We start from the raw sequence: 18,649 nt of genomic DNA on the forward strand, positions 1-18,649 counted from the left end.
CAGACAAAATGCTCATACAATAAGCCAGGCTTAGTGGTGCACACTTTTAATCCCAGATTTTGGGAGGCAGAGACAGGTAGATCTCTGTGAGTTCAAGGACAGCTAGAGCTACATATTGAGACCCCACCCCAAAAAACAAATAAAAATTAAACACATAAAATAAAAACAACTTTAAAAAAACAAGATGCTACTTACCTACATCTCCACTTCAGTAGAATCCCCTCTCGGCAGCGCCCCAGCCGCCAGTTCTGAGAAACCTTCACCCGTTCCTTTACTGGGATGCTGGCCATCCTAGGCGCAAACAGAACAAAGAACTCAGTCACTACAACTCACTGCAAATAAGAGAAGATTCTATGGACTTACTGAGTCAGGACTTGGAGACATCCAGAATAGAACCAAATATAAGTTTTAAAGGAATTATGAGATCAAGAAGGAAAAACTCTATCTGCATACTCGGCTAATCAAGAAATACAAGCAGAAGTCTTTAAACTACTTCAAACCCTTTAAACTACTAGAAGTATCTATAGTGATGTCAAAACAATCTCCTGAAAAACATGACAAAAAAAAAGTGGTAGAGCCACTGAGACAACTCCATGACTAAGAGGCACTTGCCACAAAAGCCTCACAGCATGAGTTTGATCCCCACGGTACAAAGAGCTGACTCCCAGAAGTTGTCCTGTGACCTCCACACATGTGCTTGCACCTGCCTACACTAATACTGTGAGCATACTCACACACCATAAAAATATGATATGAGACTGACATATTGCCTATTGACTAAGAGGGTGACATAATAATAAATCCTTTTTTTTTTTTTTTAAATTTCAAGTTCTGAAACTCCTGGATATTCATCTTGAAAAAGATGGACCCTGCCTGACTCCTACCTCGCACCAAACAGGAAAAGGTTTATATATAATAAATCTACATATAAAATCTACAATATAAAGCGATTAGAATAAATTATATAAACCCATCTATCTGGACAAAAAAAAAAGGGTGGGTGGAACTTGTGTCTGTTGGGGGTAGGCAAAGTTCTTAGGACAGCTAGCGAATTAGACTTTATCAAAATTAAAAACTATCCCACAAAAATGAACAGAATAAGCCAGTCTGGGAAAAACATTACACACACACACACACACACACACACACACACACACACGGTAAAGGACTTGAACTCAAATGAAGAGACATTTCTCTTTCCACACTTAGGTTAGCCTTGATTCATTCTGCCTCAAGCCTCCCAAGTGAGAGGATTACAGACACACACCACCATGCTCAGCCTCTGGGTCTGTATATTTTTAAAAGGCCAGTAAGGAAGTTTCCTGTTTGAAAACAAGAAAGAAAAATAGCATAGCCGTTGCAGCAAAAGGCCCAGCAGAGGATTATTTTATACTTTTATGGGTATGAGTGGTTTTCCGTATCCATGTATGTGTACCATGTTCATGTCTGGTGCCTGAAGGGCCAGAAGAGGACATGAGAGCCCCTGGAACTGGGGTTATAGACAGCTGTAAGCCACCAAGTGGGTGCTGAGAACCAAACTCTGTGTTTTTAATAGCTGAACCATCTCTCTGCCTGCCTCCAACTTTAAAAAGAAGAAAAGATTATCCTGAATGAAGGCAATATTATACATACTATATTTCATTTACATGAACTTGAGAAAAGGGCTAGTTAACCAAAAATGAAAAAAAACCTCATAGTAATGAATAACCAACAAGGCAGGGTGGAAACGTTCTGAGGTTCTATGTCCTACACCCAGATGTTGAAGGGCTTTGCATATATCTATGAAAAGGCATCAATCGGGCCAGATGTGGGGCTGCAGGCCTGTAGCCCTAGTGCTCAGGAAGCTGAGACAGGAGGATCGTAAATTCAAAGCCAGCTGGTCTACACAGCAAGACAGCCTGAGCTACACAGCAAGACAGCCTGAGCTACACAGCAAGACAGTGTCTCAGGAAAACAGCTGGGAGGTGGTGCACACCTTTAATCCCAGCGCTCAGGAGGCAGAGGCAGGTGGATTTTTGTGAGTTGGAGGCCAGCCTGGTCTACAGAGTGAGTCCAGGACAGAGGTGGGGTGGGGGTCATCTCTTATTCCTCATCAAAATTCCCTTCTTCCCTTTGCCCTTCACTCGGCTCCCTCTAATCTTAATATCTTATTTAAGCACGAGACATTTGTACTTTTATATATTTCCCAATCCTTCTACAATGTAATATTTGATAAATGAAAAAATGTTCCTTAAAATTATAGAAGCTTGGAGGCAGTGTGGGGTGGGGTGGGGTAGCTCAGCAGTAGAAGATATGTGCTTTTGTAAGGCTCTGGGTTGAACTCTTAGCATAAATAAACAAAAATAGATGATAGTGTTGACCAAACTGAACAAGTACCAATAAAGCCAAAGACAAGAAACTGGCTTAGATGGCCACCTCACACTACCATACAGTGCATTCAAAGACAGAGAAGCTGAGCTGGATGTGAGAGCACAAACCTGTATGACCTTAACACTCAAAGGGCTGAGGCAGAAAGATCCATTGTGAGTTCACAGCTAGCCTGGGTCACACAGTGAGTTCCAGGGCAGCCTCGCCTATATGCAAGATCTTGTCTCATTTTTTTAAAAAAAGGCAAAACAAACAAAGTCAATTTAAGATAGGGAAAAAAAGAAATATATGCACACTCCCCCCCAAAAAAAGGAGAAACAGAAACATATGAATTGTAAGGTATGTAAGTTCAATTCTATTAAATATGAAATGCTAACAGGGGTGGGAAAGGGGGACTAAAAGGTAACAACAGAGTCAGGGAGCCTAACATTGTAAATACAAGTTTCATCCCCAAAACTTTTAGGGAACTGATAAAAATCTATTCAAACAATACCCTGTCTCTAGTATCCAGCCGTCCATGTCCAACAGCACGTGGGATTCACACAAAGAAACCCCGGGAAAAACATTCCTGAACACTAGTTTACAGAAATGTACCTTAAAATAATTATTAAATACTGACTCGCATCTATTAAGGGGAAAACCTGGCAAGCTTCTGACTTTATAAGCACATGGGTTTAGTTACACTTTGCTGGTACTGTTTTCTGCTCTCATATTTCCACTATGAGCACTGTATCACAGACAACTCAAATGAGAAATATGTTGTACAGTGTATGAGCTGGAAACAGCCCACATGCCTGCCTGTGGGAGGGAACAGCACACAAACGCAATGGAATAGAGCATGTGGGACCACTAAAAACGACACACGTGAGGGATCCGAGCATGAAAACTGTTGTACAGTAAGCAATAACAACTGCAAGACTAAGTCAAAGACACTGTACAATGTGTTTCTATAGATATCAGGTTGGAAGTTTATATTAATGATGCTTTGGGTCATGAGCAAGTTCTTTAAATAAACCACATAGTTGATAATGTCTCTGCTTATTTTTAACTGCTAGATTAAATAAAGTTCTAAGAAGCACAGAAAGCACACTCAGAAAACTAGACTCGCCCCCAGGGGGCATCACGTAACTCCAGGTAACTTTGTCTATTTCTACACCTTTGAAATGAGGATAATATTTTACACAGGGCCAGAGACGGCTCTATCAAAGTGCTTGCCACACAAGCCTGACGACCTGCGTTTGATCCCCTGAACCCACAGTGGGAAGGAAGCACCAACTCCCAGAAGCTGTCCTCTGAGCCTCACTAGTGCACAGCGGCACATGCTTCAATACTGACGCATGCATCGTGCATACACAAATGATTCAAGCATAACAAAATAAAATATTATTATTAAGCATAATTCACACAAGTGTGGTCCTTTTAAAGATGACACCTAAAACAAATTTATAATTTATAAAGTGATTATATGTTATCATGAAATATTTTCTTATAAACACAAAATCTAAAGTAAGAACTATTTCTTTTTCTTCTAATCAATTTAGTTATAACTTTTCAAAGTGACTCCTCTAATATCAAACATTTTGTCTCTTAGGCTGAAGGCTGCTGGGGAGATGGGTATGCTAATACTTACTGGTCCCTGGTATCACATTACTAGAGAGCAACCTGTACCACAGGGAGGGAGAACTGAGACAGGAAAAGAGCTGACTGGAACTAAAAAAGTATACACTGGTTCAGCCAACACTTTCCTGCAAACCCCCCTCCCCACGCCAGCAGTGAGGGTTTAGAGTTCCACCTCTCCTAAGTTAGGTCTAACTTAACAGGCACAAGTAAGCTACAAACAAAACATTGTGGATCACAGAAGGAGAAGCTGAAGAGAGAAAAGATCTGAACAGTTCCCGATTAGGATAAAGATGTTTCTCTCATCTTCCTGATCACTTAACAGCAACTGGGTGACACTTTACTGAGGAGTCTGAGACTCCCTTGAGGAGTCTCACCAGAAAGAAACTTTCAAAGTTGAGCTTTAAACACTGCTATCAAACAGCAGGTGCAGGTGTCTTCTCTTAAGGTGAACACTATAATCATACACTTGCTGTGGTCCCCAGCTTTTAAAAGAGCACTCCATGTGGCTTTGACTTGACTTGAAAAGGCACCATTTTGTTAGAAGCAACAGCTTTTTCAGGCCCTTCACCAGTCCTCTCTAAGAGCTTCCCTGGTTGCCAAACTATATGTTAATCGTTATTGACTTCAATACTTGAAAAATCAGGGTTCCCCCCCCCCCAAATCTGCTCTCTCTGACACCTGTCAACAGTGATCCAATCAAAGAAAGAGGGTAGGACCAAGCAGAAAAGTACCCGAGAGGACAGAGGCTGGAGCCCCTTGGGAATCAGTAAAGGCCTTGCTCTCACCCTTGAAACTGCCTCTGCCTAAGCATTTCTCCCGTTGCTGATATAAGGAAGGGTGGTCCTCTTAGACAGCAGGCTTAGTGCCACTATACAGCTCTCCCTATGGCTGTTAATGCAAGGAAAAAAACCTCTAAGTTTACCCATGGCCTGGCTGAACTGCCGTTTTCCCAGTCCTCCTTCCCTCGCCTCAGCATAATCTTTCCACTTGTCCCAGCCTCCCAATCTCAGCTTTCAGGCACTTAGTCACCATTAGAGTTTGAATGCATTCCTGGGTGCATGAACTTTTTTTGTTTGTTTGTTTGTTTTGTTTTTGGAGACATGTTTCTCTATGTAGCCTTGGCTCTCCTGGACTCACTTTGTAGACCAGGCTGGCCTTGAACTCACAGCGATCCACCTGCCTCTGCCTCCCAAGTGCTGGGATTAAAGGTGTGCGCCACCATGCACACCACCTGCATGAACTATTTTAAACAAATAAATACATCATACACCTACCCTAAGTTACCTGGCCCCTTGAAATCTTGACAAGTAAATCCAGAGGAGCAGAAATCATCTAGGAGAGCATCTAGCATGACCGTTCATTTCCCCCTCTCCAACCTCACACCCCAAACCCAAAAATAATGAAATAAAGCTGGTCTGAAGAGAAATGGCTGGGAATAGGGGTGTGCGTGTGCGTGGGGGCGTGGGTGCGGGGAGGGGGGTGAGAGATGCTAGGGCTACAGAATCTCCAGGATCAGAAGACTCTGATCCCTTCCCTCTCCTGTCCCATCTGAAGCATCACTCCCTGCGATAACCAACATTGCTCCTGAAGTAGCAGGGAAGAGTACTGTTTTGGAACTTGGGAAGAAGGGACAAGTGCGGAACAAAGCCATGGGGCACTGAGCCAATGAGGGGGGCACAGACTTATGTAAAATGAAGTCTGGGGCTTCGGTTTTACCTTAACACCACCTCTCCTTTTCTTTGATTTTTTTTTCCCCTCTTCAGAAAGCAGATCTTCCCCATATTGCCTGTGCCCACCAGTCCTCCCATTCTAAGCGTGCAAGCAGCCCAATGAGAAACTTGGTTTTTGTTTTGTTTTCTTGCTTTTTCGATACTGGGTTTCTCTGTGTAGCCCTGGCTGTCCCAGACTCACTTTGTAGACTAAGCTGGCCTCGAACGCACAGCGATCCGCCTACCTCTGCCTCCCGGGTGCTGGGATTAAAGGTGTGCACCACCATGCCAGGCCCCCAATGAGAAACTTGTAATCTTCATCTGGACTTGCGTCCAACAGCAGATGGCTACAATTAAGGTTCTGAAAAGCTCAATGAAATATTAGTAAACCATGTTAAATTACCCCAAAATCTAAAGTGAAGCAAAAACAGAGGAAACATGCCCACATGAGGAAAGACCATACACAGGTGAGCATAGAGCTGACACGACTGCCCCTGCCTTCCTTCAAAGGGCCCCTAATGTCAGCTCACTTATCTATCTCATGTCCATGTCCCACATTTGCTCCTTCACACTTCACCCGGTGCCCGTGACCGACATTACAGCTTTCTAAACTGTGTGTTGCAACTCTATGTGGGTGTGATAAAAAATCCCCTAACAGTGAAAGGTTTCTAAGTGTGAAACAACCAAATGCATAAAAAAATCAGAAGTAGTTCTGATAAGTTTATCCATGTTGCATTGCATCTTCACTGCAGCCTTGCTCTGAACACACAACATGTACACTTTGTAATATGTGTGTCTTTGTGCCATAACACCGACCACTGCTGCCCGAAACAAGTATTTTATGTTATAAACTGCAGTATTTTGTCAAGCATGGTGGTGCACACCTTTAATCCCAGCACTCAGGGTGCAGAGGCAGTTAGATCTCTGTGAGTTCAAGGCCAGCCTGGTCTACAATGTGAGTCTAAGACAGACAGGGTTCTGTGCCACATTCCTCAGCATGTAAGTATTAAATTAGTCTTGGATTATATTGTGTTAGAATGCTTGACTTAAAATCTGCTGTTTGAGTTGCCAACTTGAGTTCATTTCTTTAAAAAAAAAAAAAATCAATAAACTGGGCTAGGGAGATGGCAGCTTAACTGGCAAATTTCTTGACACACAGGCATGGGGCCGGAGTTCAGATCTCCAGACCTACATAAAAGCCAGGCATGGCAGCAAGTACCCTTAATGCCAGCACAGGCATGGGGATGGCTCAGCAAGTGAAACGTTTGCTGTACGAGCACAAGAATCTAAGCTCAGGGTCCCCAAAACCCCCATAAAATCCTGGCACTGCTTGGGCAAAGACAGGTAGATCCCAGGGGCTTAAGAGCATCCAGTCTAACTCAAATACTAAGTTCAGTGAAAGACCCTGTCTATAAATAAATAAAATAAGAAAAAGAAAGATGAGACACAGTGTCGACCCCGATCTCTATATGAGCACACATACACACTCATATACATATCCACATGTACAACAAAATGCACTCACACACGTATGTACACACACACACAATCATTAAATAAATTTTAGCTTGAGATTATGGTAACATTTCCATCAATTTCTAAAATGGCCCGAAACAATCGTTTGCCATTTTGTATTACAAACTGATGCAAGAAAGGGGTCTCAGCATGGTACTCACATACCAAAGCACCACTCAGCTAGGAAAACACTAAAGGGACTCTACATGATTGTACATCAAATATGCAGCCACCACCCAAGTCCTCCTGCAAATCCATCCATGCACCTCATCTTCATTAAATGGTAAAGTTATGTATAACAAAGACCTGTTTTACTGTACATTTCATTATGACTTAGTATCAGTGAACTTTTTATTTGTATACCTATTTTATATACTTTTATACCCCAGGTTTTACTTAAAATATTATCCGGCAAAGAGGGATCACAAGTAGAAAAAACTTAAGCCCCACTCTTTCTATGTTGCCAGCAGCAGTCTATCTCTGTCCTTGACAATGCTTGTTTCTCTTCAAGAGACCAGTCTAACTAACTACCACCACCCCACCAGGCTAGGTGGGTAAAGCCCACTAGCCTTGAACCATAGAGCCACCTGCCTCTCAGCATCCACTCAGCACTAAACTGAAAAACTAGGCCACCACACCCAGATCTTCTCACTCTCACTGGCCTGGGGCTCACTGATTAGGTTAGTCTGAGTGAACACAGGGATCTGCGTGTCTCCCCTCCCCAGCCTAAGTAACACAGCAAGACCCTATCTCAAAACAAGAGGGAGGGAGGGAGAAAGAGGGTTTCTTTTTAATTTGTTTATTTTTATTTTATGTGCATTAGTGTTTTGTCTACATGTGTCTGTGTGAGGGAGTCAGATTCCCTGGAACTGGATCACAGACAGTTGTGAGCTAGCTGCCATGTAGATTTTTTTAAAGAGCTCTCCAGAGTACCATTCTCCCTCTGGCAAGTTGCCCTTCCAACAACACCTGTAGGCTCAGGTCTTCCTGGAGCTGAGGAAACAGCAGCAGTTAAGACCACTTGTTCTGCCCATTGATGGTGGCACACACCTTTAATGCCAGTATTCAGGAGGCAAAGGCAGGTGGATCTCTGTGAGTTCAAGGCCAGCCTGGTCTACAGAGTGAGTTCCAGAACAGCCAGGGCAACACAGAGAAACCGTGTCTCAAAAAGACTATTTATTCTTGCTGAGGACACAAGTTCAGTTCCCAACACCCACATGATGACTCACATCTGTCCATAACCCCAGTTCCAGGGAATCTGACACCCTCTTCTGCTCTCTACAGATGCCCAGCACACACACAGTATACATACACACATGCAGGAAAATCACTCTTTTTGTTTGTTTGGTTTTTTGTTTTTTTGAGACAGGGTTTCTCTGTGTAGCCTTGGTTGTCCCAGGCTCACTTTGTAGACCAGGCTGGCCTCGAACTCAAATCGATCCACCTGCCACTGCCTCCCAAGTGCTGGGATTAAAGGTGTGCACCACCACGCCCGGCGCAAATCACTCTTATACATAAAAAATAAACCTAAAAAATTTTAAACTCTTCCTACCAATGCATATGCATTATATCACATATTTAAGAATTCATCGTAAGTATCCAACTTCTATACCGAGTGTCAAAGCCGTCCAAAGCAGTTTCAGAAGCGCTGGACATAACCCTGTCCTTACCTATGTGGGCGCAGCATTTGGGCTGTGCTCACGTCTATCTCTCCTGTTTATAATTTGCAAGGCACTTGTCCAATATGTGCTCAGCAAAATGTTAACAGATATTAACCAAGAAAAAAATTTTATGTTCAAAGTATTTTGGACAATGAAGGATAAAATTAAACAGGCTTCTCTGTTATAGGACTTCCCAATGCCTTTAATTTACCATTGGGCATTGTGATCCCCAAGAGCAAGAGGGGATGTGGCACACAGCATTTCTGACATTCATTTGATTACAGAATTAGTTTTCTAAGACTCCTACAATACAGCTTTCAGAAAGGCTGATCTAGCACTTTCTGAGAATGAACGACAGTAAAAACGAAGCCACTATTTGTGTGCATGTGTGCGGACAGGCCTCCCCTCTGAGTCATGAATTAGGCACAGGCTGACTTAGAGGGATACTTTGTTCTCTTGACTTCTTTTCCCTCGACTCCCCATCTGAAATGTGAGGAATAATTACACCACTCTGCTTCCCAGGGTTACTTTTTATTGTTTTTAATCTTAGAACTGTGTTCCATATTAATCACCCCAAGTAGCCAGGGTTTAAAATCCCTAGTGTCCCACGAGCCTGGACAAAGGGATGGAGAAAACGTGAACCATACACCAGCAGCCAGTTCTTGGGTCTCCAGTTTCTAGGCTGCTGTGGTAAGTCAAACTGCAGGCAAGTAAGGGATGAGCAAGGCTCTCCCCAACACATCGCTGCAGGGAGCCCTGACTTGAGCGCATACCACCCACGTCTGAATCTTGGTGCATCTTTTCAGAGGAAATCCAAAGAGATAGGAGGTCAATGCTAGAACTGCAAGAAAGAAAAATATTAAAAGCTATTTCCTCTTTTCTAAAGAAAGGAACTCATTAAGTTCGTGAACAGGGGAAATATACTATTCCTTTCAGTGAAACAGCTCTCCGGGAAAAATATCTCGACATATTTACTATAAAACAATTTAATTTCCCTGTCCCATCACCTGCCACCTGTCCCCTCCCTACCCCCCAAACTCCACAGACTGTGGATTTCCTCTCATTCTTGGCAGAGTTACCAGAAGAAACATAATACCCCCTTCGGACTGCTCCCAACAGCTGCTGGAACAAGAAGTGGGAGTTAGGGATAGCCCTCAAAAGCTGCCTCTAAAAATGACTCTTCTCTTTCCAAACCACGGAGCCAATGAACGTGACTTCTCTTTTTTCTGATCCCTTAAAGCAAAAGGAAGGGTTTGCAAGGTGGCTCAGCAAGTAAGGACACTCGCCACCAAACCTGACACCCTGAGTTCAATCTTTAGAACATTTGTGGTAGAGGGAGGGAGAAAAGCAATTCCCGTGGGTTGTCCTCTGAACTCCACACATCATTGCATGCATGCCCACACACATGTGCACGTACACAAATACTAAAATCTCTTCTAGCAAAGGCACCGCAAAGACAGCAATGTCCCCTGTCCCAGATGTCTATCTCCATTGCTCTGTTCTCTGCCTTAAAGTTGAAGCTTCACCTCAGAAAGGCAATTCCTTCTTTCCTAACTTGTATTTCCAGAAACAGTGTCCAACTACTCCACAGGCTTAGTATTTTTGTATTTTTTAGTTTTTAGTTTTCCAAGACAGGGTTTCTCTGTGTAGCCTTGATTATCCTGGACTCACTTTGTAGACCAGGCTGGCCTTGAACTTATAGAGATCTCTCTGCCTCTGCTTCCCTGAGTGCTGGGACTACAAGCATGTAGTCTGAGCTTGGCAGGCTTAGGTTTTGTTTGTTTGTTTAGTTGGTTGGTTGGTTGGTTGGGTTTTTGTTTGTTTGTTTTAGTATTTTTTTATGTTTATTTAATCACATTTTTTATATTTAGTGTGCAGAAGGGGAGCTGCAGAAGAGAGGTAAAGCGAGAACAAGTATGGCTGTCCATGTGCCACGGCACGTATGCAGAGGGCAGAGAACAGCTTGTGAGCCATGGTTCTCCTCCTAGTGGACTCCGGGAGTTAGATTCAGGTTCTCGGGCTTGGCAGCAAGCACCTTCTCCAGTGAAGTCTTTTTTTCTTGTCTGTCTGTCTATCTGTCTGTCTGTCTGTCTTTCTTTCCCCCCTTTTATTTTGAGACAAGGTCTCTGGCTGTCTTGGAACTCACTATATAAAACAGGCTGTCCTCGAATTCACAAAGATCCACCTGCTGCTGTCTTCCAATTTCTGGGATTAAAGGTGTATGTCACTGTGCCTGGCAAATCCACCAATTCTTAGTTACATTTCTTATCAAACACCAATTTAATATACTTCCATTATTACTAGCCACCTGTCCCTCACTATCTATTTCCCTTCAGGTCAAGAGATTTTAAAAAGCAAAAATCCAAGACTAAATCAACAATGACCCCTCTTTCCTGGTGTCATCACACACTAGTGTTCTTCAAACTCAATCAGGAAAAGCCCCATTACCAGGCATCAGAGAGCCAGGCAGTGAGCTTCAGCATTTCAGCTGAGACCACCAACAAAGAAGCTCATGAATGTCAGCCGGGGCAGGGGCAATCTCTCTCTCCACCAAGGAGAAACCGCACAGAACCTCCAACATCATCCCCCAAAGGTGCTGGCTGGGGCTGAGTGAAGACCGTGAAAACTGTACAAGAGCCGAGGGGGGAAATATACTGTAAGGACTGATTTGGAATAAGGGGTGGGAGAAGACAGAGGGATGAACTAGCTGACCTCAAATGTCTTTTCCATCTCTAACTCCTATGATTCTTTGACCTCCAATTTTGTGCTGTGAACAAGGAATGGAAAGTCAACAGACATGGTAATGTTTTGAAAGAGCCTGGCAGCCTGCTCTTGTCATTTAATGGCCTTTACGTGTATTTTTTAAGGTGTCTCCAAGCCCTGTCTTCATTTCACAGTTGTCACCTTTCTCAGCAACTTGAGCTCATGTCAAATACCAAAAAAGAAAGAGAAAAAGAAAGAATGTGCAGGCAATTAATTGTAGGCTAAAGAGGGGCAGGCAGAGGGGCCCATTGGGTGGCCCATTCTTCCAGGGAGGGCGATGTCCACAGTCTGAAGAAAATGAAGAACTGACTCAAAGCTGAGACAGGCAGCCAACCCTCTAACAAGGGTCAAGTCTTTTTCCAGATAGTCTCATTCTGTTTTAGATGACTGTTCCCAGGGCTAGGACTCATATGTACATTCTTTGGGGTTTTTTTGTTTGTTTGTTTGTTTTATTTTGTTTTCCAGACAGGGTTTCTCTGTGTAGCCTTGGCTGTCCTGGACTCGCTTTGTAGACCAGGCTGGCCTGGAACGCACAGAGATCCACCTGCCTCTGCCTCCCCAGGGCTGGGATTAAAGGCGTGCGCACCACACCCACACCCAGCTGCACATTCTTAACTAGTACAGCCATCTTGCTTCTAACGCCCATCCATCTGAACAAGACTGTGGACTAGAAAAGACTGCCTCAGAAGCGAACCATCCCTTTTCTTTCTCAACCTCATCTGACTGTTGATACACCAGAAAATTTTTCTGAAAAATCAGTTTCTGTGGATAGGGGTGGGCAGGGAAATCAATTTTCCCTCTAAAGCTCATAATCCATTTTTTTTTTCCTTTATTCCTTCTCATGTTTAATTTTCAAAATTTGCCAGGCGTTGGTGGCAGACACCTTTAATCCCAGCACTTGGGAGGCAGAGGCAGGCAGATTGCTGTGAGTTCGAGGCCAGCCTGGTCTACAAAGCGAGTCCAGGACAGTGAAGGATACATAGAGAGACCTTGTCTCAAAAAACCAAAACAAGAAAAAAAATTTTTTTTTCAAGATTTACCAGAATTTGACCTCAAGGAAAGTCACCTTGAATTTCTCCCTGTTTCATGGTTAGGAGTCAGTACCATACACTAATCCAATGCCAAGGTCAAGCCAGAGTAAAGGATAAGTTGTCACACAAAGGAGATTCTTTTCTATGTCAAGGACTGGAAAATAATTATTTAAAAATCTGTATGCTTCCTCAGTAACCTCACAGCACCTAAATTTCAGAAGCTCAGCCCAGATTTTACTTCTAGTGAAGAATCTAGATTTCCAAAAGAACTCACATTGCAGACTGTGGAGTCTGGGTTTCTCTGTGATTATGCCTTGCAAGTTAGAGAAGTCACTGCTATGGTTCAAAGGCCAGGTGACTAGGAAAGGCAGGAGCTATTCCAGCCCCACAGCCTTGGAGGCCTCCTTTCTCCCAGTGTGTTTCTGAAGGTAGGGTCTGCACCAAACCATTTCCTGCTTCTGCAGGTGTATTTACTGTGAGCATGTAAACTGAACCCTCCTTTTATTAACTCAGAAACCATTAAAAAATAATAATAATAAGGCCTGGGGCTGGAGAGATGGCTCGGTGGTTAAGAGCACAGACAGCTCTTGCACAGGACCTGGGTTCAGTCTCAGCACCCTTGTCTGGCACCAGGGATCCAATGTCCCCAACCTCCCCAAGCACTGCATCCATGTGCACAGATCAATACACGTCATAATTAAGAATAAAATAAATATTGAAAAGAAAAGAAGATAAGGCCTTTCCAAAACAACTACAACAACACAGCCCTACAGGCAACATCTGTGGGCTGAGGAGAGGGTGATTCTCCCCAGATAAAACAGAAAATATAAGAAGAAAGCCTAGACTACTTTTGAGTTCCTAAGCATTTTCTAAAAATCATAGCTTAGACCTTAAAGAGACCAATCAACAACACACTCCATTCAGTTAGGAAAGTAAATTTCATGCCCCACCACCACCACCACAATGGTGGGGGACTCTCAGGCACAACCATTTTAAAACAAACAAACACACTCTGCTTATCTGCATCTATCTCACCACCCTGGATGTTAATCATCACTGAAATAGATACCCTCATCCTCAAGCCTCAAAGAGCTCCAAGGCTGCAGGATGGCCAAAGGAATGAGGCTGCATGCCAGGGCAAACACCTCAGGACCTCCACTCCCCAGACTCCCATTGTTAGTTCCAGGCAAATCTATCACAGGCTGATATAAAAGAGCACCCAGGTAACTGTCCACAGGACATCTAAAGGCAATTCCTATTTGAAAATATGCAACACTGACATAAAGAAGGGAATCTACTAAGCTTTCTTGAACATAGAACTTGCAAATATTATCTAAACAGGTTCCTATGCAGATTTTCCCCTTTCTTTGCTCTCAATAATTATCAATATCAGAATTTGCCGCTTCTTGCACATAGCCTGCATCATATATGGACAGAGCTGAAGTCTGCTGCTCTGTTCTTACACACTGAATTAGGTTAGTGCCCACCTCACTCTTTACTCAGAAGATTGCTGTATGAAGCACTGCCTTGATTTTTATTATTGTAACCAAGATATTTCTATTCCCTTTGGCTTCATAAAGCTTTCAAACAAAACTAATTTGAAATCAGATGACTGGTTCAAACTACCTTTTGTTTCCTAAGGGGGAAAAAAGAGGGGGAGGAGAGAAGAAAAAAAAAACCACTTAGGATACTTCTTAGTGTTCACTGTTTGGGCAAGAGGCCTAAAGGGAAGCAAATTATTTGTTTGTGGTTTTTAAGTGGCTCAAATGCCTTCAAGCACAAGCATAAGACCATTAACAAATCACAAGGAACCCAAGCAGTTCATCTTACTCAACAAAGCTATGATCAGTTAGGAACAGCTAAACTGAACAGGGCTTGCCCTGGGCCGGAAGGTCAGTAAAACCTTAGAAGTTAGTGTTTCTGAAAATCAGAAGGCCCTTAAAACAGCAAGCGCGATCTCTAAGCCCACAGTTTCTGCTGTCATGTTTGTGAAAACATTCAAGATGGTGTCTGTGTGTGTTCCCTCCTGTAATTAGACAGCACTTCTAAATCACATCATGCCCACTTCTGACATATGCAGAATAAAGGGGAAACCAAGCAATGAGAAAGCTCTCCTGGAAGGCCTCCTAGCACTGAACACAATCATAGCTGCTAGGCCTCATTTTACTAAGCACTGTTATTCCTGGTCTTTAAAGAGATAAAACTCAGAAGCTGTGGGATTATGTGCCTTCTGAGAAAGTCGAGTTTTGTACTATGCTTATAAGGACAAACTTGCTTATCCATTCTGCAATGAATCAGTCCAAAGCTGAACAGCCCACATTATGCTAGGAGCTGTGTTCTGCACTCAGAGAGCAGGCTCCCTGATGCTCTGAACAAACTGAGTTGCACGCCCTATCTCTTCAGGGATGACAACTACTTCTCTTGATGGTTTATTAAGCTCTGCAGCTGTCCAGCAGCAGGCCACGCTGGCAAATGATCCCCACCTGCACCCAGAAAACAGAGCAGTGACCCTGCTCTTCATCAACTGCCACAGCAAAACAACCTCTCTGGAAGGACAATGTTTCATGCTAGGACACATGCAAAAAAATTAAAACACACATATCTAATAATAGTAAAGCCATAAGAAATATCATTTGAGCAGGGGCGCACAACTCTAATCCTAGCACTTAGGAGGCAGAGGCAGGAAGACTGCTGTGAGTTCGAGGCCAGCCTGGTCTACAGAGTGAGTCCAGGACAGCCAAGGCTACACAGAGAAACCCTGTCTTGAGAAACAAAAAAACAAGAGGGGCGGGGGAGAGACAAAAGCATATAAAATGTCTACAACTCTACTATAGATTACTAGAGACTGAAATATATATAATTTGGATTGTCTTCCCTTTGGCTTAAAAAAGTTATTCAGATAAAAAAGGGGGGGTCAACTCATGTTTATGGGTGATTAGACTGAACATGCACCTAAGATCCAAAGGAATCATCATCAACAAATTGTTCTAGAATAGGATTAGTTAAACAAGAGTCAGGTAAAAACTTACTAAAGTATGATACCTTAGAAATCATGCAGAAAAGAGTGCATTTGTAGTAAACACAAGCACATAGGAACAAACCAATAGTAAATAAAAAGCGACTTCTTAGGGCATTATAGTGAAAACCACAAAAATCCTTGAAAAAGCATAGAATGTTTCTGGCCATGAACTGAGTAGAATTGGAGCACTGACACTGACATTTCAGCGCAGCAAATACAACCTAACCCTAGCAGACATCACTCTAGCAAGAAGCAGCATACTCAGAATATGATGGAAAAGAGTGAGAGCTCAGACATTGAATACACAAATTCATATATAGTGTGTGTGTTTAAACTTCCCAAAACACAGTGAAAGAGAATTGCTTAACCAAAGGTGTACCAATAACTGAGTAACCATTTAGAGAAAAGCATAGTAAAAGAATATTACTCCTCCCACCAAAACAAGTGCTAATGATAAAAATGCCATTAAAAAAATCAAGTTATAAAAAAATTAGTTAGCAATCAAATTTGTCAGGCCTGTGGAAGAATTAGAAATTTCTCAGGTTAAGGGGGAGGAGCAGATTCTAATGAAGTATAAAATTTTCTAATAAGAATACAATAAAAACCGACTGGAAAATGTATCTCCATCAAAGATGATAGGTGAAAGTCAAACATTTATGACCCAGAAAAATTCCAAATTTATAACCAAAACACTAAGACCCCAGTAACAAAGAGTAGAAAGAGACAGTCTCACAGGTGAAACAGACACATGGCAAAATATTTATCCTGGCCAGTGATGAGAGATACAAAGTAACACAGCTTTGGCATACTCTCCCTCACTCACTGACATAGCAAAGGTTTTGTTTCTGGTTTAATTTTCTCATAAAATTGGTTCACTCATTCTTTGCTGGTATACTGTGACTTGGTCCAAAACCTTTGCCTATCAAACCCTTTGATTCAATAATACCTATCTTGAGATTTTTTTTTTTTTTCCTAAGTAACTAATTCAAGACAAATGTATGTCAGGGTATGTGGCATACTTTAAAATCCATTACAGTATTGTTATTACTTTAGCACTCATTCTGTTAGGATGGGGAAGGGAGCAAGTGCAGGGTAGACAATTAGGGGGTGTGCAACTGAAAAACTTTTAAAATGGAAATAGTTGTGCAGAAATGATTTCTTAAGGTTTTCTCCTTTAAAAAAAATAAATAAATAAAACTGCTATTCTCCTATCTTACAACTGAGCAAGGGCAGGGTGCAATCTGAAAGCTTTTGTCTTCACCAGTTCTGTTTAACAGTCTTTTTTTTTTCCCCCTGTTTAACAGTCTTAAGTGTTTAAGGAATGTTTTACATTCATGGGGCTCAGACATTACTCGGTCAAGCTGCAATATCTTGGAAGACATCATTTGTGGGTCCTTCTGCATGAATCACGTCCTAAAATGTTGACAATGAGGCAAAAGCTTTTTTTTTTTTTTTTAAAGGATCTAAGCCCCTTTCTGCATATTTGACTTTATCTGAGCTCTGAAGCCTACCTAACCTTTGAGAGAGTGGACTGGGTGAAAGGCCACAAAAACACCTAGTGGTTCTGGGTCGTCGTCCTTCAGGGGCCTGGCACTCAGGACACAGAGCAACCTGGCCAGGGAGTGAGACCTTTGGGGAAAGACACACTGGGGCTCAAGAGTACTTTTAGGATGGCTAATTGTGAGTAGCCGCCCACCAGGGAGGGCGCTGACTAAGGGATGCTCTCCGGAAGCTTTCCCGGGTGTGGGATTCTTGAAGAGGGGTGACATCAGGATTCCCCGAGGGTGCTGGGGGCGGGGTGGGGGCGGGGGTGGGGGGGCCGAATCTGGGTTTCGGTATTCACGGTACTACACGGCCCCGAGCCGAGCAGGCCTCGGCGCCCCGCCCTTTCCCAGGACGCTGGCCGGCCCGGGGCGGGGAGCGGGCGGGCGAGCGGGCGCTTACAGGTCGGTGCCGAGCCGCGTGAAGCCGGAGTTGAGCGAGGCCCGGGCTATCCGGCGCCAGAGCAGGTCGCAGCTGGTGAAGCGCCGCAGCCAACGGCACACCTGGGCCAGGCGGCCGAGGGCTCGCATGTCGAGGTAGGAGCAGATGAGCAGCAGCAGCTCCTCCGGCAGGCGCCAGAGCGCGGGCCCCGCGGCCGGACGGCTGGCCAGCTCCGCAGCCGCCGCGTCCTCCGCTGCCGCCGCCGCCATGGCCGTCCGGGTTCCCGGGATGCCGCCCCACGCCGGACGCCCTCGCTCCTGTCCTCTCTCCAGGCTGCCGTCCTCCCGCCGCCCGGTCCCGACCCTCCGTTCCTCCTCCTCCTCCTGCTCTGCGCTCTCTTCATCCCGCTTCCCGGAGCTTCTCGGCTCTCCCTCCACGCCTCCGCCTCCGGCTCCTTCCTGCCCCCGGGCGGCCTCAGCCCCGGGCCCCGCTGCCTTTCTCGTCCGCTGCAGGCCCGGCTTCCCTTCCGTCCCGCTTCCTCTTCCGCTGTGCCCGGTGCCCGCTTTCCCTTTCCCTCTCCCTTTCCCTCGCTTTCCCCGCGCGGCCTGCAGTTTCCTCGCCTCCCCGCCCTCGCTTTCCCTGGGCCCGGGGGAACCCGAGCGGCCCTGGCTGCCCATGAACGGCCGCGGGGCCCGCTCGACGCGCAGCGGAGCCGAAGACGACGACGCCGTCGCCGCCAACGCCTCCTCGAGAGGAGGCGACACCATGTCGGACCGGGTCACATGGGGCGGCGCGGGCCCAAGCCGGGACCCGCCCCTCACGCCCTCATTTCGGGGTGCAAACCCCAACCTGGGTGCTGACACCCCCATCTTCTGGAGCACCAGGAACATCTGGTTGAAACAGACATCTTCAAGACTGCACGGAGGAACCAAACTTGCTGGCTCACGTCTGTGATCTCAGCATGAGCCTAAGGCAGGAGGATGGCCATGAGTTCAAGGCTGGCCTGGCCTACAGAGAAAGAGCCTACCCAAATTTTTAAAA

At 44.5% G+C, this 18,649-nt stretch overlaps 1 protein-coding gene across 1 annotated transcript in view; it reads right to left on the minus strand.

Moving 5' to 3' along the window:
- Window positions 1-18,325, minus strand: part of Fbxw4 (F-box and WD repeat domain containing 4) — an 80,627-nt gene extending 62,302 nt beyond the window's left edge. Inside the window, exons 1-2 of the mRNA XM_051146671.1 lie at window positions 17,630-18,325; window positions 196-291 (exon numbers count right to left, since the gene is read on the minus strand). Of these exons, the coding sequence (XP_051002628.1) occupies window positions 196-291; window positions 17,630-18,285 (752 nt within the window). The 5' untranslated portion in view covers window positions 18,286-18,325. The remainder of the gene's footprint in view (window positions 1-195; window positions 292-17,629) is intronic.
- Between the last annotated feature and the right edge of the window lie 324 nt (window positions 18,326-18,649).

Source organism: Acomys russatus, chromosome 5 (genome assembly GCF_903995435.1).
Source record: "Acomys russatus chromosome 5, mAcoRus1.1, whole genome shotgun sequence".
Classification (NCBI taxonomy): Eukaryota; Metazoa; Chordata; class Mammalia; order Rodentia; family Muridae; genus Acomys; species Acomys russatus.